Genomic DNA, 25,029 nt, shown 5'->3' with positions numbered 1-25,029 from the left:
CACATGTTTCAGCCTTGAGGAAAACAGATTTCATGCTCATCCTCTGTAAAGGAAACTTGCTTATGTGTAGATTTAATTTAATTTGAGTTTTATAAAACATCACCCTCTGTGTTCTTCAAAAATACAGCAAGGTTCAGTTCAAAGAAAGTAATGGAAAAGTAAATTCGGGCTCAGTACTATTTCTGTCTCTTCCAACATGTTTCCCCTGAGGGAATTCAGGGATCCCTCATGACCCTCACCGCTCCCACCCCAAAATACACCCCAACACTAGACCAGAGGCCTTCTTGTGTCTCCTACAGGGACCACAGCAGGATCCTCGTTGGTGATAGTCGAGGCCGAGTCTTCAGCTGGTCTGTGAGTGACCAGCCAGGCCGCTCTGCTGCTGACCATTGGGTGAAGGACGAAGGTAGTGACAGCTGCTCCAACTGCTCTGTGCGGTTTTCTCTCACAGAAAGACGACACCATTGCAGGAACTGTGGACAGCTCTTCTGCCAGAAGTAAGATGAGACATGTGCTTTTTGAATGCTATGGATTACACTCAGTCCATTTGTTATGCCCTGGGTATAAGTTCCAATTGTTCTGGTGTGCCTACTGCATTATACTCTGCTAGTATAAACAGTGTTCTTTTCTATTACTATAATTATGAAATATTCCTATCATAAAAAGTACAGAAATAGTCATTAAAATGCCTGGTCACCTGTGACTTAGAATGCAGATATGCTAACATTTCATGTTTGCTTAGGTGTGTGCAATGCAGGTGCATAGAAATGGTGTAAGTAGACTTCAGGTCTTCTCTTCCCCTTCCCATTCATACCCCTTCTGCTCCCCATGTTTTTACTTTCATAAGCAACTGTTACTTCTATAAACTTTGTTACATAAAATTCTTTTCTCAGCCTTCTATTGCATGTTGTCTGTAGCCTTGTGTAACTTTTTTACTTAATTTTTTAAAAATTCATTTGCACATACAACTATTATACTGAAGTATTCACTTTGCTGCCAGGTATTTCATTTTTATGATTATATGAAAACTTACTTCCCTTTTGATGGACTCTGAAGGGTTTGGGTTTTTTTTCCATTTTGCACATACTACAAATAATGCCACAGAGTGTGTCCTTGTAAAGTGTCCTTCTAATGCACAGGCTGCATCTCCTCTAGAGAAGGAATGAAGTTGGCAGAACCCAGACTTTGTCTTGGGCTTAACTTGCTCTTGGCAAATTACTCTCCAAAACAATAGTGCTAGTTTATACTGCTTCTAACACAATGTGAAAGTTTTCCAAATTCTTAGTCATGCTCACTATTGCCAAACCTTTCTCCTTTTGCCAATCTGATAGGTAAGGAAGTAGGCTTTGTCATTTTAATTTGCGATGCTGGTGAGGATGGACATCCTGTCTGTTGACATTTGGTGTTCCTCTTGGCTAACTGCCTGATTTCCTTTCAGGTTCAGTTGTCTCTTCTGGTTTTTTTCCTTGAGGGATTTTTTGTATACTTTGTGCTCCACTCCTTTTATATATCATGAACATATCTTCTGCCATCTGTCTTGTATTTTAACTCCATGTATGATTTTTTTGTCATACAAGGTTTTAATTTTGATGTGATTGTATTTATTACTCTGTATGATTTTTTAATTTTTATATCTTCATATTTCTGTGTCCTGAGATCATAAAGATAACTTTATTTTCTTTTAATGGGTTTGAAGTTGACAGGCATGCTGGTGGCTATAACCTCAATGAGACTGAGAGGAGGGTGGCAAGTTTGAGGCCAGCCTCAATAACTTAAGAGAGATTCTGTCTCAAAATAAAAAATAAAAAGGGTTGGGGATGTAACTGGGGTTCACTTTCCAGTACTGCGAAAACAAACAAAAAGATTTAAAGCTTTTACAATTTTCGCATTTAGGTTTTTAACTCATTTGGGGTGTGACATGAGTCAGGGAGTTTTGTTTTGTTTTGTTTTGGTTTTTTGCCCCGTAAGATGAGTTCGCTGTGCTGCAGCCTTGGATCTGGACATTTTCTCTGTTATACACTGGTGTCCCCCATGTTCCCTGCCAAGTAATAGTGTACTTTCATATTTACACTGCCTTACTCCAGCAACTTTTTCACCGAAAACACATTATCCCATATTGAAGAATCTTTTTTGAAGCAGTTGTGGAGGTGGTATAGGGAGCACTGGCTCGTTGGTAAGGGCATGGCCTTTCAATTGACTTTGATCAAATGCTCACTGGGCTGCCCTGACCGCAGGCAAGTTGCTGAACCTCTCTGAGCTTGTTTCTTCATCTGTAAAATATTTCCACAGTGACCCTCTCCTCATAGAGGTGCTGAGAAAATTGAATGAGCTCATGCATGTTTAAGTGTTGGAAAGCACCAGGTACAAGTCTAGCACTATAGATGTTCCATAAAATGTATCATAATTTTTTATTGTTTTCCTTAAACCTTTTCTCTTATGCAGTCTGATTTGAGATGATGTCTCCAAAATGTTGCTCCAGCATTCCTGATAGAAACTATCTGAGATTGGCAGAGGATCCTGTTGTGTGGCTCTGTGCTATGATAGGCCTACTCTACAAACCTAGTAACCTAGGAATTTCTGATTACACCCCCATATGTATGCTGGTATACATCTGTTCTTTGTAGTGTTTAATTTCATAATATTGTCTAAAAATAGGTAACTCTTTAAATTATTCATTCCTATTAAATGTTAGATGGAACTGTCTCAGGATCATTGACCAAACAGGGACTGGTTGTGGTGAAGCAGCCAAAGCAAGAAGCCGTCCAGGAGGGCACAGCCTGCCCATGGTCTTCGTGCCCTTCAGCTGCTGACACCTGTCGACATTCCTGAGAGTTTCCATAGAATCCATAAACTCCCTAAAAGCCCTTAAGCCTGGAGCATTTAATTTATACTCTGAGCACTTAGATCAATGGAGATCAATATAAATCTCCATTTTCAATTCTGCAAAAATTCAAACTTAAAGTGATTTAATGCCACATACAGTATCATATCCTGCTTTATTCCAGGAATAGCAGCTCTGAATACTTTTTTAAGGATATGAACATATCTTAAGTATTGTCTACTTAAAGGAATTCTGTCTACCTAAATAGAAAATGAGAACATTTGGACCAGACAAAAAAAGCCAAACTACCTATTTCTAAGAAATGATTGTGCTGAGAGTGTAGCTCAGTGGTGGAGTGATTACCTAATGTGCATGAGGCCCTGAGTTCAATCCCCAGTACCACTAATCAAAAAAAAAAAAAAAGAAAAATGATTTGAGAGTAAATCTATCAAAACATTTTAAGTTAAGGAACTTGTTTAGGGACCAAAGTGTCTTTTAAAATGGGCACAATGGCTGAAAAAAGGTTATTAGCTACTCACCTCCTCCTCTTCTGCCTCTTCCTTCTCCAAAAGGAAGAACCAAAGCAAAATGCCTGCATGTTGAGGTGAGTGTGCCTAAGAGATCACTGAAAATCAACAGGAGAAAAAACAGAAGCTTCATTAACATCCAGAGACCTGGGACAATATAGTAAGAGAAACAGAATCTCCCAACACCTGCCACCCCAGCTCTATAGCAGCAGGGAGGAGTCTCCCCTCTGCAGAGGTAATGATGAGAGAGAATCCTGGTAAACTTGAAGTGCAGATGCTGGCAATATTAGCTATTATAAAATTTCACAGTCTTTCCTAAATATATAAGAAATCTGAGAGCTGCACAGTAGCTTGATTTTCATAAAAAGAATTCACTATATCTCCCAGTGAACCTTAACATACTATAGCCAGGAGTCATCTGAATAAGGGACCTATTTATTTGTCGTCTGAATTTGGACTGCTCTAGGGTCAGAAATACATACATATTCCTTTCTCTGGACCTCTATAGATATTTCACTGCACTGATTCAGCAAGTAGTTGACTCTACTCTTGGCTGAGTAGAGTGAATCTGAAACAAACCTGCTGAGAGCACTACACTATAAGGAACAGGTGTTGCAACACAAAGGGTGCCATCTTCAAGAACTGGGGCAGGTTGTGTTTGGGATGTTTCTTCCAAGACCAGGGGTGTGGTCAGATAGATGTGCATGGTTTTATAGGACTGCCAGGATGAAATCAGTTGCCCACATGATTCCAGCCATCCCTTCTCCCAGTGCCCTGAATGGGCACTTGATACTAACAAGATAGAGAAAGAACTCTGATTCCGCTGCTCCTCCTCCCACAGGAGTCTGATGAGGAGATCTTGAGCAAGCCATGCTCCAGCTGTCACCCTGCTTCTGGTGCATGTAGCCTAAGAAGGTTGGAGAGAAACTTTACCCAGCACTGGCCATGTTCCATTTTTGCTTGCTCCAGCAAGCACTTCAGCTGAGAAGAGTTTTGCCAACTTCAGCCGCAACCCACTGATGCTTGAGCAGGCACTATAATTGGAAAAATTGGGAGAAAAGCTCAGCTATCACCCTGTTCCCAGATACACATGACTGTGGCAGGAGCACATGAGGTCTCATTTCAGAGTAAGGCATGACCACAGTAGCAGCAAGGAGGAACATAACACCTGCTATGCCCCACTTGTATGAGTCACCACAATCAGTCACCACAATACCTTGTCTGATGCATGACAACAGAACTGGGTATGAGTGCCATAGAGGAATGTTGTGATTCCAGCTCCACCTCTCCCCACAAAGCCTCTGGGCTCTCACCTGTGTCTTCAGTGGGAGGCCCCTCACCACTATGGTACAGCTAGTGCTGGAGACCCTTACAAATACCAGAGCCAACATCAAGAATATCTGAGAACTACTGGGCATGGTGTTTGTTTCCCAGCACCTGGGAGACTGAGGCAGAAGGATACCAAGTTTGAGGCTGGCCTAGGCACTTTAGGTAAGACACTTGTCTCAAAATCTATAAAGGGCTGGGGATGTAGCTCAATGGTTGAGCACCCCTGTGTTAAATCCTGAATATCAAAAAAGCCGGGCATGGTGGCACATGCCTGTAATCCCAGTGGCTTGGGAGGCTGAGAGAGGAGGATCTTGAGTTCAAAGCCAGCTTCAGCAACAGCAAGGTGCTAAGCAACTCAGTGAGACTTTGTCTTTAAATAAAATGCGAATTAAAGCTGAATAAATAAATAAAAACTTTTTAAAGTGCCTGAGAAATCCCCATCACCACATAGGAATCATCACACCTATTGTAGGAATGCATCCTACACACTACTGTCTACACCACCCATATTGAACTGATGGAGTATCCCTTTGTATGACCTGCAGACCTATCTTTGTATGACCTGCAGAGACAGCAGGTCATACTCTCTTACTCTGATATGGTACACTGCCCCAACTCACTAATTACAGCTATAGGAGCTATAGGGCTGTTATACTATAGAGTGAAGCTAGAAATAAACTCAACATTGCCTACCAAACCAATACCCCAAGACTTATATTCAGGAGAAAGCCATTTACTAAGAAGACCATACCATAAAAGTAGTAGATCTCAACTGTGCAGATCAACATAGGAACATAAGGAATATGAATAAGGTGATATGAGACCTCCAAAAGATCATAACACTCTAGCAACAGATTCCAAAGATATCAAAATGGATGCAGTGTCTGATGAATTCAAAAGAATTTTTTAAAAGCTCTAGGAGATCCAGGAGAATACAGATAAACAGATGAACCCAGAAGGTAACAGTGCAAGGATGAATGAGAAATACAGCAAAAAGAGGTTTTTAAAGAACCAAACATCTTGGAAATGAGCTTAATGAGTAAAAACATTCAGTTGAAAGTCTCAACAACAGATCAAGTGGAAGAAGGAATATTGTAAGTTGAAGACAGGTCATATTCAGACAGGAAAAAAAATGACAATGAAAAGAGTATTCAGGATCTTTGGGACACCACTAAATGGTCGAACATCAGCATCACTGGTATATCTGAAGGGGAGGAAATAGAGATTTTTAAAAAGCCTACTCAATTGAAATACTAATAGAAAACTTCCCTAATGTTGGAAGAGTTGGACATCCATGTACAGGAGTCACAGAACCTCAACAGACATGAGCAGTGTTTTCCTATTACCAAAATCTGGCAAGGTATAACAGCAAAAAAGAAAACTATAAACCAATATCCCTGATGAACATAGATGTAGATAGAAATACTCAGAAAATACTAGCAAAGCAAATTCAACAGCACATTTTTGAAAATTCATATCCCACAATCAAGTTGGTTTTATTTCAGGGTTTTAAGGATAGTTTACATGCACAAATCAATAACTATAATATATCACAAAAATAGAAAAAAAGAATAAAATCATATAATCATCTTAATAGATGTAGGAAAACATTTGATAAAATTAAATAGCCCTTCATGATAAAAGCCCTGAACAAATCAGATATAGAAATATAATTCAGTAAAGTCTCTATCTATGAGAAACTCCACCATCATCATGCCAAATAGGGAAAAACGGAATGTATTTCCTATAAGATCAGGAAAAAGACAAGGTATTTATTCTCACACTCATTCAATGTTTTACTAGAAATTTTAGCCAGAGACACTAAACAAAAGAAAGAAAAGTCACATAAATAAGAAAGGAGAAAATCAAATTATCACCTTTTGCACGTGTTAGAACTGATATTTAGTGAAGTTGCAAAATACAAAATTAACATACAAAAATCAGTAGCTTTCTTATACACCAATAATAAATTTGCCAAGAAAGAAATCCTGAAAGCTAGCAACAGCCAACAAATGTATGAAAAATGCTCATTAGGTCTGGGGTTGTGGCTCAGTGGTGCCACAACTTGCCTAGCATACGTGAGGCACTGGGTTCAATCCCCAGCACCACATAAAAAATAAATAAATAAAGGTTAAAAAAGTGCTCATTAGCCATCAGGGAAATGTAAATTAAAACTATAATGAGATACATTTCACCCCAGTTAGAGTGGCTGTTATAAAAAAAAAAATATTCTGAGAGAATGAAGAGATAAAGAACTTTTGTACATTGTTGGTGGGAATGTAAATTATTATAGCCTGGAAAACAGTGTGCAGGTTCCTCAAAAAACTAAAAATAGGGCCACCAAATGATCGAGCTGTCTTATTCCTGTGTAGACATCCAAAGGACATGAAGTGAGCATACAAAAGAGATTTGTATACCCCTGTTTATAGAGGCACTATTCATAAAAGCTAAGATATGGAATCAGCTTAAGTGCCTGTCTACAGATGAATACAGAATGAATATAGAAAACATATATATGCACAATTCAGCGATAAAGAAAAATGAAATTGTGTCATTTGTAGCAAAATGGATAGAACTGGAGATTATCATGTTAAGTGAAAAAAACTCAACACAGAAAGGCAAGTATCATGTTCTTTCTCACATGAAAACTAAAGCAAACAAAAAAAAATTTAAAAAGCTGACCTGAAAGAGTGACTACTAGGAACTGGGAATAGGAAGGGTGCCAGGAGTGGGAGGTTGGGGGCAAGTGAAGGAATGGTAGATGGATATAATCAACACTCACTTATGCACGTATGGAAATACCACAGTGACTGTCATTAATATGTACAATTGATATGCATTACTAAAAACAGATATAAATAAAATGGACAATTAGTCTTCTAATTTCCAAGGGGAAAAACTTCCCTTCTGTGTAAAGACATCAACATACCGTCCAAGAGCACAGGCCTGGAGAACCAAGCAGACAGCCTCACACTGAGCTCTTTAGATCCCTGGGTTTCATTAATTTGGAAAATCTTAATTCTGTTTTTCGTTTTCTGTTTTCTAGTTCTCTAAAATCAAAGAAATGCCTTTCCTGGTATAATATATTTTTTCATAGGCTGAAACAAATAATGCAGCATCTCTTCTGGTTCCTGGTCAGCCACAGGATCAGACAATATTATGGCTTTGGGCATTCTCCTGGCATTGTATGCACCTTGGCCTCGACCTACAAGCCTTTCATTCAGTCATTAAATCACTGTCCCTGGCCCAGTGATCACACAGAGAGAACCTATAACTAATTGATTTTTTTTTTCTTTCCTTTTAGGTGCAGTCGATTTCAATCAGAAATCAAACGCTTGAAAATCTCATCCCCAGTGCGTGTTTGTCAAAACTGTTATTATAACTTACAGCATGAGAGGGGTTCAGAAGATGGGCCTCGAAATTGTTGAAGATTTAACAAGCTGATTAGAGACCACAGACCCCTCTCAGATTCCCCTGTCACAGCTCGGAAGGCATCAGAAACAGTCTCCGTTTACACATCTCTTCATACCACATGGTTGAAGTGTTGAATTCAAAGGGATCATTGAATAAACGGGTGTAGAGTACAGTACCGGGGCAGACACTATTCAGGTGGACAGCGCAAGAAGAATACGAGGTGGTTCCTAGGAACGACATTTTCAATATCCAGTTCTCCCTGATAACAGTAGCTGTCTCCAAGAGAAAAATCCTCACTTAATAACTGTCTTTTCCTGCATCTCATTTTTATAGAGCTATCCATCCTTATTTGGAAAAGCCAACAAAAACAAAAAAGGCTTTTAGAAAATGGTTGTAAATCTGACTCCTTTGCAAGTAACTGTGTATATTGTAAATAGGTATAAAGGCCTTTTTTTCTAAATAAGGACCTAACTGCCTGTAACATGAGACTTCAAACTAAACCACTAACGCAAAGAACTACTTATGGTTTGTCTAACATCTCTCACTTACCAACTGATTATAAATGTTTTTTTAAAATCCTCAAAGACATTATCTGTGGTTTTTTTCTTTTCTTTTCAAACCCAGCCTGTGTGCCTGATGTCATTTCTTTCAAGTTGCCCACAGTATCTCCACTTAAACTAGGCTAATAACCAAAATAATGTGGACCTTCTTTAGGAAACAGTGTGGGAGAATATAAGTCCAGCCGTGAGATAACCTGGAAATATTAGGGCGTCTTGTACCTGGCTCTGCACCACCTCAGTGTTGCTCTTATGTAACAAGGGCCCCTTAAACTTGTGTGTGGACTGCTGTTTGGTCAAGGCATATATTCTTAGTGTTGCATAAAGGTGGTCAGGTGACTGATGTAGTGCAGGAAGCAGCCCTGCCTCAATTAATGGAATATATTTGCATGTGACCCCAAATTAGCTTTCTTGCATAGAACATAATAAGTATGTGTCTTTGGTGATACTAATGTTCTACTATAACATATTTTCAAAAAAAAAGGTTAAAAAAAGTGTACAGAATTAAAATTTAAACCTGTGTAAAACTGGATCATGTCAGAACTGCTTAAAATTAACCTTTACCATTTAATGCCATCTACCTGAAAATGGTGAGATTTATACTGTATCAATGTCTATTTTTTTGGTTTTGCTATGAATATAATTACAGTATTTTAATATTTAGTTATTTAATTTGTTCTACTAGTTGGATACAGAACACACAAATCCAGGGGGGTTAAAGCTGGTGGGGGCTAAGAGATAAGTTTAGTTTACAGAAAAGAAAGGCTTTGGTGGTGGGATTTTTTTAAATGTGTGTTATGTACATAAATATAAATATATATATAAAATCAAATGAAACAATTACTCTAGATTTTAACATTTTCAGATACTTAGTAATAATATTATGAACAATTCTAAAAGCCCTGTGATTTGAAAAATGTAGAATCATTAATGGCCCCAAAAGGGAAGGACAGGCCTTCACACCCTCATGGAGGCATCATACAGAGGACAGTGGCTTTGGCTATCCCAACTTTTCATCTTTAGGCCCTGGTAACAGGCACACTTATGCACTAAAATGCACATATATGTACATGCATTCAAAACTAGGCATTTGGTACAACAGTGATCTTGTACCTAATGGGCTGAAACCAGCTTAAGAACAGATTTGTTCTTCCTAATAACTAGGTCTCCAAGAGAAATAGAAAGGCTGCTTTAGTGCCTTATGCTACTAAATTTAAGTCTTTATTTACCTAAGTTTGAGCCTACAGTCTACTTATGATTACATATCAGATCTGATTAAAACACTTCCATTTCTAAAAGTTCAGATACACTTGTTAATAAAAGGATTATTGGCATTAATAATTTCACTTGAAGAGAAGTCGTGTTCTGTTTTCCTTTCTGTGTCTCACTCCTCGCCCCTCCCCATTTCCATCTTATTCGCATTCTAGCAAACAATGCTGATGTTCACCAGTTGCAGAAACTGTGCTGTCACACAGTACCGGGCTGCCTGCCTGCCCTCTGGATGCATTGTAGCAGTGTTATTCTACACTTTTTTAAAAAAGAAGCACCCTCCTTTTGTCCACGACCATGTTTACCCCATATCCAATGGCAGAGGTGTTCCTTAAAGACTTGAATATAGGAATGTGTGTGCGTGTAGTCACTTAAAGGTTATTCCTGTATGTAGTCCAAAGTTATATGGGATGAACACTTTGAAACTTTCCAACACAACTTCCATAATAGAAGGTGGAAACCAAAACCCTCATGATAGTATTTCCTCTGGCAGCTGGTGCTGTGGGCAACTGTTTTGTTCAATCTAGTTTATTTTCCTTTGCTTCCGAGGCAGAAATCATAGAATCACTCACACATACAAGTACACTCACGTACATAAACTAATTGTGTCTCTGGGTATCTTCTATGTTCTATGTAAATTTGTTTACCAACACATATTCTCAGTGTGTACATCCACCTTTGTGTGGTCTGCATTCTTTCTCTGCGAGTACCTCACAGGGCTCCTGCCTGATCTTCGTAGTTTTATTTGTTCATCCATCCTTCCCATCCACCCACTTATTTGTCCATGTACTCTAACATTTGTGTGTAGCGTGAAAGTGTAATGTCATGCTTTTGAAGAAGAGAATAGCTGCCCATAGCAGCCATCCGTCTGGATAATAGCAAAACACTCTAGATAAGTTATTTTGCACTTTCTTATGTATAAAGTTGGTAGAAACTTATTTTTGCTTTGTATCATTTAAATACATTTTGTTTTGGTAAATGAACTGTGTATAAAATATTTATGCTGTTAAAACTGTTTTTAGAAAGTATTTTTAATTTCAGCAAGTTTGGTTACTTGTTGCATGACTATTAACACAGCTGACTTTTTGTGTCAGTGCAATGTATATTTTTTGTCCTGTTATTAACTTGTAAGCCCTAGTAATGGCCGATTATTTGTACAGCAACAGAAGTAAATTGAAGATACTGGCTAAGACTGGATTGATTGTGGACTTTTGTACTATATTGCAGAATCCAATATCTGTTTTTTTGGTGGATATGTAAAAGGCCTGAAGAATTCCTATCTAGTGTGCAATCTGTGATATCTGAATGTTCATTGTATATCTGTCTCTGATACAAAAAGATAGAGTAACACAATTACAATACATGATTAAATGCAATAGTCCAGGTACTTAAGTATTTTTTTTATTTCAAATAAATACCTATTATTTACTACACACACCAAAAAAAATTATTCAAGTTGTTTTAAAGTCAGTTCTTCAGAGAAAAACAAAAATGAGATTTAATAATTTCCTAAACTTTGTACAGTGTTTTCCTAGTTGTGAATATTTCTTTTGTCTCTGCATAAGATTGCAGGGATGTTGACTGTTCAAATTCTAGATTGAGCCATCCATAAAAAATAGGTTTCCTGCATTCTGAATTTCCCAATTATGCTGGATTCCCAGGGCAGATGACTGTGTAGGAGTGGCAGTAGAAAGAAGCGAGTGGCTTCTGAAAGACATGATCTTCAAGTTTGAGCCTATCAAAAAAGACCTTTCTGCATAATTTTGCTTTTTTTTTTAACCCTCATATTGTAAAAAATCCAGCAGCTGCTGTCGTCAGCTGGTCTTTGGTGTTAGAACTCAAAATCCATTTTATTGTCGCTTTATTTGGTTTTCAAATAGCCTTTCCAGGAAAGGAAGATGTAGACGACACTTAGTTTATTTAGATGGTTTGTGATGATTTCACTTTTTCTAAAGATATTAAGTTCATTTTAAGCTTGAACAGTCCCAAATTTGAAGCTATCATGTACAAATTACACATCAGTGCAATTCCACATAAGAAGCAGAAGATGAATGCCAAGCACTTCTAAAACCATAGCAGGCCGGGTATGGTGGTGCATGGCTCTGGTGGCTGAGGCAGGAGGATTACAAGTAAAACACCAGTCTCAGCAACTTAGTGAGGCCCTAAGCGACTTAGTGAGATTCTGTTTTTAAAAATTTTTTTTTAAAGGGTTGGGAATGTAGCTCAGTGGTAAAGCAATACTGGGGTAAATCTCCAGTGCCAAAAAAATAAATAAAACCATAGTGAATCCTTCAAAAGTAAAAACTAAGTGGTGAGAGAAGGCCTAGGGCAGTTCCCATGTCTCCTTGCATTATTACTCAGTCTCTTTGAGAAGGGTTACATCAAGGATGGACATTGCAGAAAATCTCAAATGCAGAAATTCCATAACTAGAATGTGGAAAACTAACTAGAAGATTTAAAAGAATAAACATACAAACAATCTTTAGTAAGTCTTTTCAACCATTTGCTTCTCATTTTCAGCACAATTTCTTCCCCATGCCTCATTTTTGCCCATTTGGAGTAGCAAAGAGGCTTCATGGTATTGGCCCAATGTTGCTTAGTCTTTTTGCTTGATGAATATTCTCATCTTCCCCTGCCCACTGCAAAGCTCTTTTTATATTTGTTGTTTCCTCTTTTACTAGAGATGACATCAAGCCATGCCATCACACTGAAAGATGGCATAGTAACTTGAAGAACCTATGGTAGGAGTTAAGACAGAATGCAGTTCTAGCCAGCTTGGGAAGCTTCCTGAAGCTTCCTTTCAGTGCTCTATCAGGTCTTCCTATGTCAATGCCTGCCTGAGACCATAACAAGGGTTTGAGATAGTGCCACTTTAAACTGTGGTTTTAGGCCTCCAGTCCTTAAAAATGTTATAAGGACCCCAAACAGCTTTATACAGTTTATATTCATCAGTAATTATTGCAGTAGACATTAAAGCTGAGGATATGATTATATATATATATATATATATATATATATATATAAAATGAACTGATGAGAGCACTATATATAAACATCAATTATATATTTCTATAAATTACTTTCCAACCAATAAATTGGCAAGAGGAGTAGAATTTTATAAGTTTGAAAATCTTTAATGTCTAGTTTAACAGTGAATTCTAATATCTGCTTCTACAATTTGTTGTGATACTTTGTTTTGATTGAAGCAGATAAGAAAATCCAGCCTCATAGATAAGGGGAAAGGAGAACTATTTTAATAGCCTTTTCAGATAATTGTGTCCTAATACTTTTAGGTTTTTTCATAGTTTAAACTTCTTAAAGATGGGTACTATAGAGAATCTGAAATTAAGCCAGGCGCAATGGCACATGCCTATAATCCCAGCAACTCAGGAGATTGAGGCATGAGGATTGTGAATTCAAAGACAGCCTCAGCAACAGCAAGGTGCTAAAAAACTCACTGAGACCATGTCTCTAAATAAAATACAAAATAGGGTTGGGGATGTGGCTCAGTGGTCATGTGCCCCTGAGTTTAATCCCTGGCACACACCCCTGCCCCCTGCAAAAAAAAAAAAAAACTATACAGAACCTGAAATTGGACTAATGAACTTTTCATACTCTATTAAAATTCACTGTTCTGCCTTGTACTTTGTATCTTTGTTCATCCATAATTTTATAGCATCATACATTGTTAACAAATATTGGTTTGCTGATATAACAGTGAACTATATGACTACTACTGCAGTGTATGCACATCTTCCAAAGGTTGATTATATAATATCAAAAATCACATTATATATATTAAAATATTACAGCCATCTCAGGAAATTCTAATTTATATAGTGTTGGATACACATTTTCAAATAATTTAGTCTTTCTTAAAACCTAAAATTTTATCATTTACAATTAAGTGCTGTTTACTCTTATCTCTGAAATAACAAACTCACTTTGTTAATTGTCAAAAGTATTTCTGCCACAGGGCCATAGTCTGTCACTGGGCTAAATCTTCAGTGCTAAAAAAAAATAAATTTTTTTTAAAAATTTACTCTTTCAGTAAAAATGGGTGCTCTTCAAAAAATATGTGAGACCCTACTTATAGCTCAGGCACACAAGTACAAATTTTATTGCTTCTCTAAGGCTTTTTTTTTTTTTTTTTTTGCATACCAGGAATTGAAATCAGGAGTGCTCTACCACTGAGCCACATCCCCAGCTCTTTTTCATATTTTATTTTGAGACAGAATCACGCTCAGTTCCCTAAGATCTCACCAAATCGCTGAGGCTGGCTTTGAACTTGTGATCATCCTGCCTCAGCCTTTAGAGCCTTTGGGATTACAGACACGTGCCTCGGCACCCAGCTCCAAGGACATTCTTAAGGGAATCAGGTACTTGTTTATTTTACTGAGAGTGCTTGGTGATGAAAAATATGATTACTGTTGCTAACAGTTTGATGTCACTATCTTCATCACACCAAGATTCTAGCAGTTTTACCTACCATTGCTCTTGCACCACAGTATAAACATCAATGCAATGAAAATGTAAATGAGGTTTGGTATTATTATGGAAACAGTCTTCATCTTGCAGCTCCTCTAAAAGGGTCTTAGTATCTAGTGGTCTAGACTTCAAGAACCATTAGTCCAGGGAGAAGATGCATGAGATGCTCCCTAAACTGAAGAAGCATGCATACAACAGCATTTGGTAACTAAGTTCCTAAGCATACACCTGGAGCACTCAGTGAAACCTGCCAGATACACAAGACGAGGCCCCATCACACTGGACAGATGGGGTGGCTGCATCCAGCTACAAAGGTATTACTTCCACAGCTCCAAACCTCAGAGAAACAAAGAACACATTTCTGAGGTATTGAGGTATCTTAAGGAGGACATTTTTAAATTACATTACTAAGTCAAGTCTCTATACTTTCCATACTGTAAAAGAACCTTAATGTTACCGAAAGCTTGGTCCTTGTCCCGAATGCTAGGTTTATTACTTGGCTAGCAAAGGAGAAACACAGGGGACTCCTTCCCATAGGCTGTGATTCTCCCCATCAGCAGGAACAGGTGGTTTTTAAAGAGGTATTTAAGAGAAAATGAGATTAAGGAGGAGAAATCATGAAGGAGAAGATCAGGGAAAAGAAGATCAGAGAAGATCAGGGAGAAGAAGATCAAGAAGGAGAAGGTTAGGGAGAAGGAGGTTGGGAAACAGAAAAAAAAAAAAAATGAAAGTTCCAAAGCCCCAAGGGCTACAGTCAAGACATAAAGTGAGCCCCTGTTACATTGATATTATTCTTTTAATATCACACACAGTTCTAACAAGCATCATATACTGATTAGTCTGGGACCTGAGTTTCTGTTCTACCCCTTTCTGTGTGTGAACTTTGGTGAGTGACTTAAGCTCTCCATATCTGGGTTTGCTTATTTTAAAATGTTGTATTATGACAGCTGCCCCCAGAGAATTGTTATATAGAAGGATTATATCTGGGAATACATATAGGGAAGGTAGTGCCTGACAATATGTTATAGTGTTAATTTCAAAATAGGAACATAAAAGAAATGATGTACTGAGACCTCTTTCAAAGGCCAGAGGCAAGGCGAGTAGCAGGAGCTCATCTTTACTCAGATAAACAGGGCAGAATGCTAGGGCAGGAAGAGCTCTAGGAAGTCAAGCCCAGGTCCTCCTTTGGCACAGGGAAGGGTTCACAGAGGGGTTCACTTTCCCAACATTGCATTCCCAGTTCTGTTCCTAAGCTTCCCAACTCCCAGGCCCATGCCCTCTACAGGTAGCTGCCAGCTTGCTTTCCCAGTTTAGTTTTTGAAGACAACAGTGAAAGTGTGATTAGAATGTTATTTCAGTAACATCCACGAATGAGCACACCCTGCCTTATCAAGAGAAAAGCGTTGGTACTTCAACCTTGGCCTTCAGCTATCATGCTTCCTGCTCAACAAAGGCACAGTGGTTGTGAGCTGCATTCCAGGACAGAACAGTTATTTAAAGAAAAACAGCCTGTTCACGATCTTGCCTTCAAGCACCGCAGCTGACTTGGAACAAAAGCTAGAACCTAAAAATGCTACTTCTGACTAGGGGTGTAGCTCGGTGGTGCAGCGTGTGCTTAGTATGTTCGAGTCCCAAGTTCGGTCCACAGCACCAAGAAAAGTCACCGGACCACATGCTGTTTCTGCTCATTCAAAACAAAACAAAACAAAAAGTCACTCCTTCACAAACTGATTGTAGAGAATATACATCATGGAGCAGAGTTCAACCTAGCCTATGGTTACAAACTTCAAGGTCATTTCAGTCTGATTCTGCCAAGGGGAAGAAACCAAGTTTTGCAATGTTATCAAGTGTGCCTGTGACTCAAGTTCAAAGCCCCACATTTTGATGTTTGGGTTTTTTGGGGTTTTTTTTCTTCTAATGTAGCAATTTCTGTGTTCATGCTGCTACATATTCAGCTGGGCCCTGAGCAAAGTGACAGGACTACCCTCTTTGAGAACTGTCTAGCCTATAAATGAGAGTCTTGCCTTCGGGGAGGTATCAGTGGTAGAATTTTCAGCATCTCTTCTATTCCTTACCATTTCCAACTCAGCTGGAGCAACTCTCTTCCACAGTGTGTTTTCTTAGCTCTGCAGTCTTTGTTTTCATGTCATTGCTATTTTATTACCTCATTTTAAATCCTGTATTGAATTCGAACTCATTAGCTTATATAAAGTCTTCCCAGGAAATTTTCAATTCCGTAATTCTTTTCCTGCCTAGACTGTGACCATGGTCTTTTCAAATTTTTCTCCTGCCCTCTAGTCTGCCTTCCTTTCTTCTGTAGATGTTCTGATGTTGACTTCCATCTCTTTTTTTAATATGGATGCTCTCGCCCAGACTTTCTATTTGCCGTGACACATTGTGAGTGAATTCACCCTTGGAGAACTGGACCTTGATTTTTGTCCTGCCTTTGCCTCCCAATTGATTCTCAGCATGGCACCAACAATGCACATTGTGTTACTTCCACTCCAAACCCTGCGAGGCTCCTCACCTGTCTTCAGCTCAACCTGACACACTAGACAGGTCTAATTCCACCACAGGGCCTTTGCCCTAGTTGTACCCTCTGCCTGAGAGATTCCGCCTGGCCCACCTGTGCTCCTCTTCCTCCATCACCTTCTTCAGGGATGGTCTCAAATGTGACCTTCCAAGTGAGGCCCTGACCCACCTGCACTTCCCAGCCCCGATGCCCGTTCACCACCCTCTCTGCTCTTCTTCCCTGGAACACCTTCCACAGTAACATGCTCTGTGTTAGTCCTCTGTGGTGTCTCCCAGTAGGGTCAGCCATGTGAAGCATTTGGTCTTGTTCACCTCTGTGTGGAGTTCCCAGAACTGGGCCTGGCAGGGCAGCTGCTCAAGGAATTTGTTGAATGCAATGAATCAGAAATTAGAGGCAGCCAGTGACTTGTCCTCAACTCGAAGGCAATCTGTTTTTTTCAGAAATCATAAATCATCTTTCTTGTGTTGAATCTGAGCTTTCATGTGCCACGTGCCCGAACACTTGTGTTTGGAACCCTCACTGGGGTGTGGTCTGCCCCATTCAGCTTTCCTCTGTCCTTGAGGGCACCTTTGAACACCACACCCTCCCTGCCATCGAGAGAACCATGTGCCCTGGACTCCCCCAGAGAAGCTGCAGGGTCAGCTGGTAGATCTCCTCCCCCCCCCAACCTGGAAAACTGTCCCCAAACTGCCTGCTCCCCAGATCCCACCACTGCAGCTTCTCCTGTCACATACTGCTGCAACTCTAAGATTAACATACTACAAAAGTCAACTTAAAGTGTATGATTCAGGTTTGGGCCATTTCTGTTGTTATGGGACCATCATTACAATTCAGTTTTAGAACATTTCATCACCTCAAAAGAAACCTCTTATCCTAGGCAGTCACTTTCCTTCTCCCACCGCCCAACCCCCAGGCCCTGCCAACCACTCACCTGCTTTCTGTCTACTGTGAATTCACCTCTCCTGACATGGCCTGGATGGAATCATGCAGTCTCTAGTCTTTGGGGCTGACTTACTTCTCTGAACATTTTTGAGGTTCCTCCATATTGTAGCATATATCAGTCTCCTGACTAAAAAATAGAATTTTCAAGGTGGGACTTCCAGCTACATCTGAGTAAAGAGGTCAGCAAATCTTCTCTTCCAAAGGAGAGCACCCACAAAATGGGGAGAATGGTATACAATAAGTGAGAGATGATGGGAGTTCATGGAGTCCTTGCCCAGGGCTTCTCCCCTTCCGCCATCAGCTCAGTTGGTGTGGAGGTTTATCCAAGGCACAATAGATGATGATGACTCCAGCAGCCGAAGGGACTCACTCACCTTGAAGCAGTGGACGATGCCCACACTCAGCGATGTCAGTAGAAGTAGCAATCCGAGCAGAGGGCAAGTGAGAGGGCTCACAGCCCACAGGCCTGCAACTCTGTGGCTCGCACAGGAACTCCACAGACCTGGAGAGTCCGGAGACCCTGACACACTTGTCCAACCCTGAGGCTACTTGCATGGTCCTCGATAGACAAAGTCGATTAAGAGTACATCATCAAAATGTCAAAACTACAAAAGACACGATTAAGAAAATTAGGGACAAAGCACAGCCTGGGAGAAAATATTTGCAAATCATCTATCTTACAAGGGATTTGTACTCAGAATATATAAACATTTTTTAAAACTCAATAGTAATAAAACATGCCATTTTAAACTGGACAAAAAACATAAGTACAGAGTTCATCACATAAGATATACACATTGCAAATAAGCACAGGAAATGATGCTCAACACTATTATCCATTAGGGAAATGCAAACTAAAACCACAATGAGACACCTCTACATTCCAGCAAGAATGACTACAAATGAGCAGACAGGCAATACAGGTTTTGGTGAGGATACAGAATGTAGGACCCTTGTGCACTGCAAGTAAGAATGTAGGACTATTTAGCCACCTTAGAAAACACTTTGGTTATTTAAGTTAAACATGAAGAAAGAATAAATCCACTTTACAGAGATGTAAGACAATGCTATCAGATATCAAACCACTCCAAGCTATCAAGGACTATTAATATATTTTTGAATTTAATTCTAACTTCAACATGAAAAAAGAAGTTAAACATGAATTTACCATGCAACTCAGCAATTCCACCCCTAGCAATCTACCCAAGAGAAATGAAGGCATGTCCACAAGTTTTTCATAAAAACATTTTTCATAAAAGCCCTAAACTGGAAAATAACCCAAATGTCCATCAACTGGCAAAGTTCACAAAATATGATATTCATAAAAAGCAGAGGAGTGCTAATATATGCAAAAATATTATGCAAGATGCAAAAACACAACACACCATATGATTCCATTTGTATGTGAAATCCAGAAAAAAATTAATAAAGGCAGAAAACAAATTAATGATTGCCTAGGGCATGGAATTAGAATGGGAATTAACTGTAAATGGGCACCAAGGAAATGTTAACAGAAATGTTCTCAAACTGGATTTGGTGAGATGGTTGTACAATGCTATAGAATGTAAATTACATTTTAATAAAGCTGTTGAAAACACATGGACTAGCTGAAATTTCTTGTTCTGATTTCTTCACAAGTTTTGAGATTTATTAAATCCAATGAGGAATACATTTAATTGATTATTCAACAATGTTCCCCAAACTTACTAGTCTTCCAGGCCCCATCTGAAGTTTAAAATCACATATTCTTGAACAGAAAGCCATATGGATCCATTAAACTCAAGTAGGAATCACAGTATAAACAAGCCCACATCCCGTCTGTGTTGAAAAGTGACAGCAGTTTGAGATTCTATTCTCTCCCTAGGGAAGACAGTCTGACCTTGCTTTACCAGTCTCCCATGTCTTTTGTACACATTAGGGAACTGGACTAGATTCTCTTGGCTGCTTTTGGCCACTTTGACATCATAAGAAATGTTTTATTCATCAACCTTTACTACATGACCTTCACTATTCATTCAGTAAGTCAAGAAGTTTCTCCACTTCTCTGCATGAAGACAACAGTATAGGACATCATCTGATTTTGGTTAAATGGCCTAGATCTGATTTTTATTCGCAGCTACTTAAGAGGTTCCCATATGGAATCCCTTTCTCAGTGAATTCAAACTTTCTTTCAGGAGGGGACAGAGATGTCTGGCTGTGGAGAAACAGGTCCTGAATGCAGGTCAGATGGTTGTCTCCTGTCTTCCCAAGCTTCTGGGGCTTTATATGTCTGTCATCACCCTGATCACAATCCACCTCATATGGCATCTGCCTCTCTCTGCGAGTTATTAGGTTTTGTTTTTTGGTTTTTTGGGTTTTTTTGGTACTGAGGATTGAACTCAGGGGCACTGGACCACTGAACCACATCCCCAGCCCTATTTTGTATTTTATTTGGAGACAGAGTCTCACTGAGTTGCTTAGCACTCACTGTTGCTGAGCCTGGCTTTGAACTCGTGATCCTCCTGCCTCAGCCTCCTGAGCCACTGGAATTGCAGGTGTGCACCACCGCATGCTGTTATTGGTTTGGATGTTTTCTCCATTTCTGAACAAAGTCTGGTGCACAGATTCCAGGATGGCTGAAGTGAACTGGTGAGCTTCTATCCATCAAGAAACACTTATGTAATGTCACCTAAGAAAGCCAGGGCCAAAGTGGTGGACCTTTCTGCCAAGTCCTCCTGACCCACTGGAAATGAATAACAGGAGAGGAGTAGATGGGAAGAAAGGAAACTTGGTATGACTCATCAGCTGTTCCAGGATGGACACAAATCCAGGCACTTTCAGACGTTTTCCTGAGTCCTTAAAACCACCTAATTGGCCCATCTTAGAGCTATGCAAAATGTAACTGGGGGGGTGGGGCAGGACACCATGGGAATGCAAACAGTTCCCAACTCCCTGCCCTTCCATTGGTTCAGAAGCCTGAGTGCCCACAGCATGCAGATTGTGCTGGACCCTGGGAACCGGTCTCACTTGGTCTTCATAAAACTTGAAGTCCTAGACATTATTCAGAGTCACAAAAACAAGTGTGTAATGACAAACTCTGGCACATAGAAGCTCAGTATTCTATTAAGAAGACACACAGCTGTCCCGTCACTAGAACTCGGGTTTCTCTCACCCTGCAGATGTCACCGTAGGCGTGAGTGGTAGAATTCATACACAACTTATGTGTATCTGTCACAATTTTGTGAACACTAGTTTAATGAATGAATGTTTCTGCTTCAATAAGAAAACGGCACAACAGAGTCAAAATGTGATTGAAGTTTTATTTCCCTATCTCAGTTTCAGTAAAAAGATTCAGAGAACTGATTGACACACAATTTTCACCTATATACAGTCTATACACACTGTTTGTACCTTGTCCTTTTCTTTGAACAAGGTGACACTATCTTTGTTCAAACCAAAGTGCAAATGAAGAGATACTAAAAATGAAAAGGGGGGGCAGGTGGTCTTTGTATTCTCAGTCACTGTATAAGCACCACCAACCACAAGGGAGAAAGCAGTGAGGAAACATCGCATCCCACAGGTAAAAAAGTCAAGCAGTGAGTACACTGGACCACCTTCCCCAATGGCCACTTTGGAACACTGGCCACTGCTGTGAAAGAAGTTCCCAGCTTTCCATTTTTCCACCGCCACATCGCTACATTGGAATTTCAGCCCTCTTCCCAGTGCAAATACAAAAATGATCAAAGTCAGGGTTTTATGGCAATCTTCTGCTAAAATATATAGTTTGAATATACATGCTATAAAAGTACGCTACAAAGGTTAATCTTTAGAGCTCCGTTAAAATTTTAAGACTTTATCTTTTTACATAAAGAATAAAGTACACCCAAATCTAAAAGTTTGAGAAAAGCTTTTACTGAGACCCCAAATGTTTCCAGCTTCACACTTTATTTGTAATGATATTGATTTTGTAATACATGTATTTAGTGATGCTCTCATAATTCTGTCTTGCAATGCCTCATCAAGTACTTCAAATAAAAATGCGGAGGGCTTTGTGAATCTTCAAGGAGTTTTTACTTGTGTAAACGGTCAAATTTTCAACATAAATTCCTATCGCAAAATTTTCATTCTGTTTTCTAAACTGTTGTATCTCACATTTTTGATGATCAACATTTGGTGCTGTTAGTGGGGGAAATAAATGCAAGAGTACTGAAAATCAATATGTAGGTGGCCTGATTTTAAAGGTGATAATTCCCTCCTATAAAAACCCTTTCAGTACCCTTGTAGAGTGGTGTGACAGACACAATGCTCACTGAACATGTCCAGCAGTGGTGAATCAGCTAAGTGGACACCAGACCCAACCCTGAGGGTCTTGGTGCCAAGTGCTCTTATCCTCTGCCATCCCTGTGGAATGCCATGAGGCTGACAGCGCGAGTCCACGTGTGGAACCCAGGCAGAGTTATAGTCTTTTAATTATAGCAATAGCGCGGACATATAAAATAATGGAAATTTTTTTGATCTAAACAAAAATATTTACTTTTCATTAGCAAAACATTCTTTAAAATAGATCTCTATCTCCCCTCTGAACATTTGACCAGGAGCACTGGGCTCTTTGTGCAGGTTTATTGCTGACAGTTCAATACATTAAATATGGCTGTAGGGAGCACACAGTAGGAGCTTATTTGTTTCCACTGAAAAGAAACTTACTCTTTTTTGTTTGCTTACAGTGTCCAGTCCACCAAAGGAATGGTTTGGCATTCGTGTGCTTTTTGGTCTTGGTGGCAATCACTTCTACTTGATTTTCATTCTTATGAGAAAAAATAATCAGCTGATGTCCTCAGATTTTATGACATGATGAGAAAGAACAATGGGACAAAAGTTAGCCACCCCTGGGGAGTTGATGTGGGACTGAGTCTTCTTTTTTCTTCTTAGGTAAGTCTCTGAAGGGCTTCACTGGAGATCTGGAAAGAGGTACCCAAAACATAGGATCGGGGGCCCCTCCTACAGGCCTTGCTCAGCTAAGCATCCCCTCCTCCGCTTTGGCTACCACACCACTCACTGCCCTGAGCACTGATCTTGCTGTGGGCCTAACACTACACACCTTAGCAAAATCAGTTCACAGGGAAACAAGAAAAAAGCGGAGAACTCGACCAAGAGGGGGCCCGGGCCACACAGCACTGTTTTATGCTGTCTCCTGAACTAGAGTCCCGTTGAGATCATCTGTGGAGGAGGATCCGAACACTGTGTTCTTCAGGCAGAAATCTCCTTTGTTTCTCTTGGAAAGTTTCTGCAAGGCTGTGTTTTTCCAAATAATTTTATCAGAAGTGGAATGCTTTTTTTAAACACACAAATAATGGCAGAAATTTTATCCTCCCTCTATTGAAGTTTGAACCTACCTAAAAGCAGAATGCTTTCTCCTGGAAAATGATTACTTCTTTGAAAAGTGGAAAGTCAGGCTGGAGTGTCACTCAATCCTAGAGCACATGACTAGAATCTAGAATGTGCAAGGCCTGGTTCACTCCCCAGCAACAGAAAACCAAGCCAAAACAACCACCAAAAAAACAGAGGGGAAAAAAAAAAAACAAAAAACAAAGAAAAGTAGACAATCATTTTCCCCCCATCAAACTCAGCCCTTCAGAAAATACTTCAGACTGTGAGAAGCAGAGCAGACTCCCCGGTGTGCCTTACAAACAATACTCTGTTAAAATCAAAAGAGTAGCTCCAAGTGCAAAAGTGAACATTTGTGCAAAAGATCCCACTGCCAGGTGCAATCTTAAGATAGCCTCGATTTACTTATTTTATAGTGTTTGACTCTTTAAAATACAAGTCTTTTAAATTATGAAACCCAGCAAGTAAGGGGAAGGAAGTTAACATCAGAAAATACATCTTAGAAAAAGTACAGGATATTTTGCTGGCAATTTGCTACTTATTTCACAACTTAGATCAAGTGTTTGTTAAATATTCACAGTAATTTCAGAGAACCAACATTCATGTCTGTAAAATGTCAATCTATTGCATTTTCAACCATTTTTCTGTACAGTTACAAGATTTCATCTCTCAGTGCTTTTCTGCAGAATTCTTTCTTGTCAGTCCTCCCCTCTCTGGATCCAGCTATACTTTCAAGGTGGGCTGTAGGATTCCTTTCTCAATGAGATGAGTCTTCAGGGTTTTATATATATTTAACTGCTGTTCTGGTTGAAGCACCAACAACTGCTGAAGCACTTTGCTGGGATTTGGACCCCTAAAGATAAGGTAGAGAAGACAACATTGAGGTGATTTTAGTAGAGCTAAGTGAAGCACATATCCATAATTTAAGATAATCCATTCCTCAAGTGTAGAGTAGCGATCTTTACAGAACTAAAATAGCTCTTGATTTCACTTTAATGTCTAAATGTCTGTGTCAAGGGGAGGAAAAAATAAGAACAAGGGAACTACAGATATTCAAGAGACAGAATCCAAAGTCCTGTGCACAGCACCAAAGTCCCTACTCAGAGCCTTAGTTCAAGAAGTCTGAGGCAAACCCCAATGTAGCAAGCAAAATTAAAGTGTTACTTGCTGTGTGGGAAAGGAGGTTGAGACGGAGGAGAGCCCCGTCACCTGGCCCACCACAGTCCTTGTGGGGAGGAAAGGAGGCAAGGAACTGCTGTCACCACACAGAGCCCTGCTCTGTCACGTGCACACACAGCCAGTGCAGCACTCCCTTCTCAAGGGGCTCTCTTTGAGTTAACTCCTCTGAGGTCCTGGTCCCAGCTTTTCTGTTAGTCTCTTCTGTGGAGCACTTGGGGTGAGATGAGTTCAGGGGAGAACTCTGACCTCATGACCTTTCTGGGACACTACTGTGGTCATGGGGTTGAGATTTGCGGCTGCTGCGACACTAGAATTCAATCCATTTATAAACTAAAGATCTTAAAACACTAGTCTGTCGAGAACGAGTCTAATTCAAGTCTTAATATGTATTGTTTTTTGCACCTCTCACTATCCATTTGAAATAGAGAATACAGCTTACTTTTTGTAAACAGTTATAAGGAAAGTCAAATTAGAAAAAGCAAGACTAAGACGAGGGATGGCACCGAGTTTTGAGAAAGACATTTGCATGGGTAAGTAAATTTGTAATTTACAATAAGAACTGTTTAAATAGAGTTAAAGGAAGTAAAAATCCCAGCAACAAAAAAA

At 39.6% G+C, this 25,029-nt stretch overlaps 2 protein-coding genes across 11 annotated transcripts in view; one reads left to right on the top strand and one right to left on the bottom strand.

Annotated features, from left to right (window-relative positions):
• Positions 1–11,293, top strand: part of Wdfy3 (WD repeat and FYVE domain containing 3) — a 249,231-nt gene extending 237,938 nt beyond the window's left edge. For all 9 annotated transcript variants that reach the window (XM_078021529.1, XM_078021535.1, XM_078021532.1 and 6 more), the window contains 2 exons: positions 300–497; positions 7,982–11,293. In XM_078021529.1, coding sequence (XP_077877655.1) covers positions 300–497; positions 7,982–8,105 — 322 coding nt within the window. In that variant the 3' untranslated portion in view covers positions 8,106–11,293. The remainder of the gene's footprint in view (positions 1–299; positions 498–7,981) is intronic.
• A 9,872-nt stretch (positions 11,294–21,165) lies between these two features.
• The window catches only part of Cds1 (CDP-diacylglycerol synthase 1), a 67,732-nt gene continuing 63,868 nt past the window's right edge, over positions 21,166–25,029 (bottom strand). For both annotated transcript variants that reach the window (XM_021735940.3, XM_005339303.4), the window contains one exon: positions 21,166–24,097. In XM_021735940.3, the coding sequence (XP_021591615.1) occupies positions 23,968–24,097 (130 nt within the window). In that variant the 3' untranslated portion in view covers positions 21,166–23,967. The remainder of the gene's footprint in view (positions 24,098–25,029) is intronic.

This window comes from Ictidomys tridecemlineatus, chromosome 9 (genome assembly GCF_052094955.1).
Source record: "Ictidomys tridecemlineatus isolate mIctTri1 chromosome 9, mIctTri1.hap1, whole genome shotgun sequence".
Classification (NCBI taxonomy): domain Eukaryota; kingdom Metazoa; phylum Chordata; class Mammalia; order Rodentia; family Sciuridae; genus Ictidomys; species Ictidomys tridecemlineatus.
The sequence above is the reverse complement of the archived record's forward strand: the minus strand, read 5'-3'. Positions and strand labels throughout refer to the sequence as shown.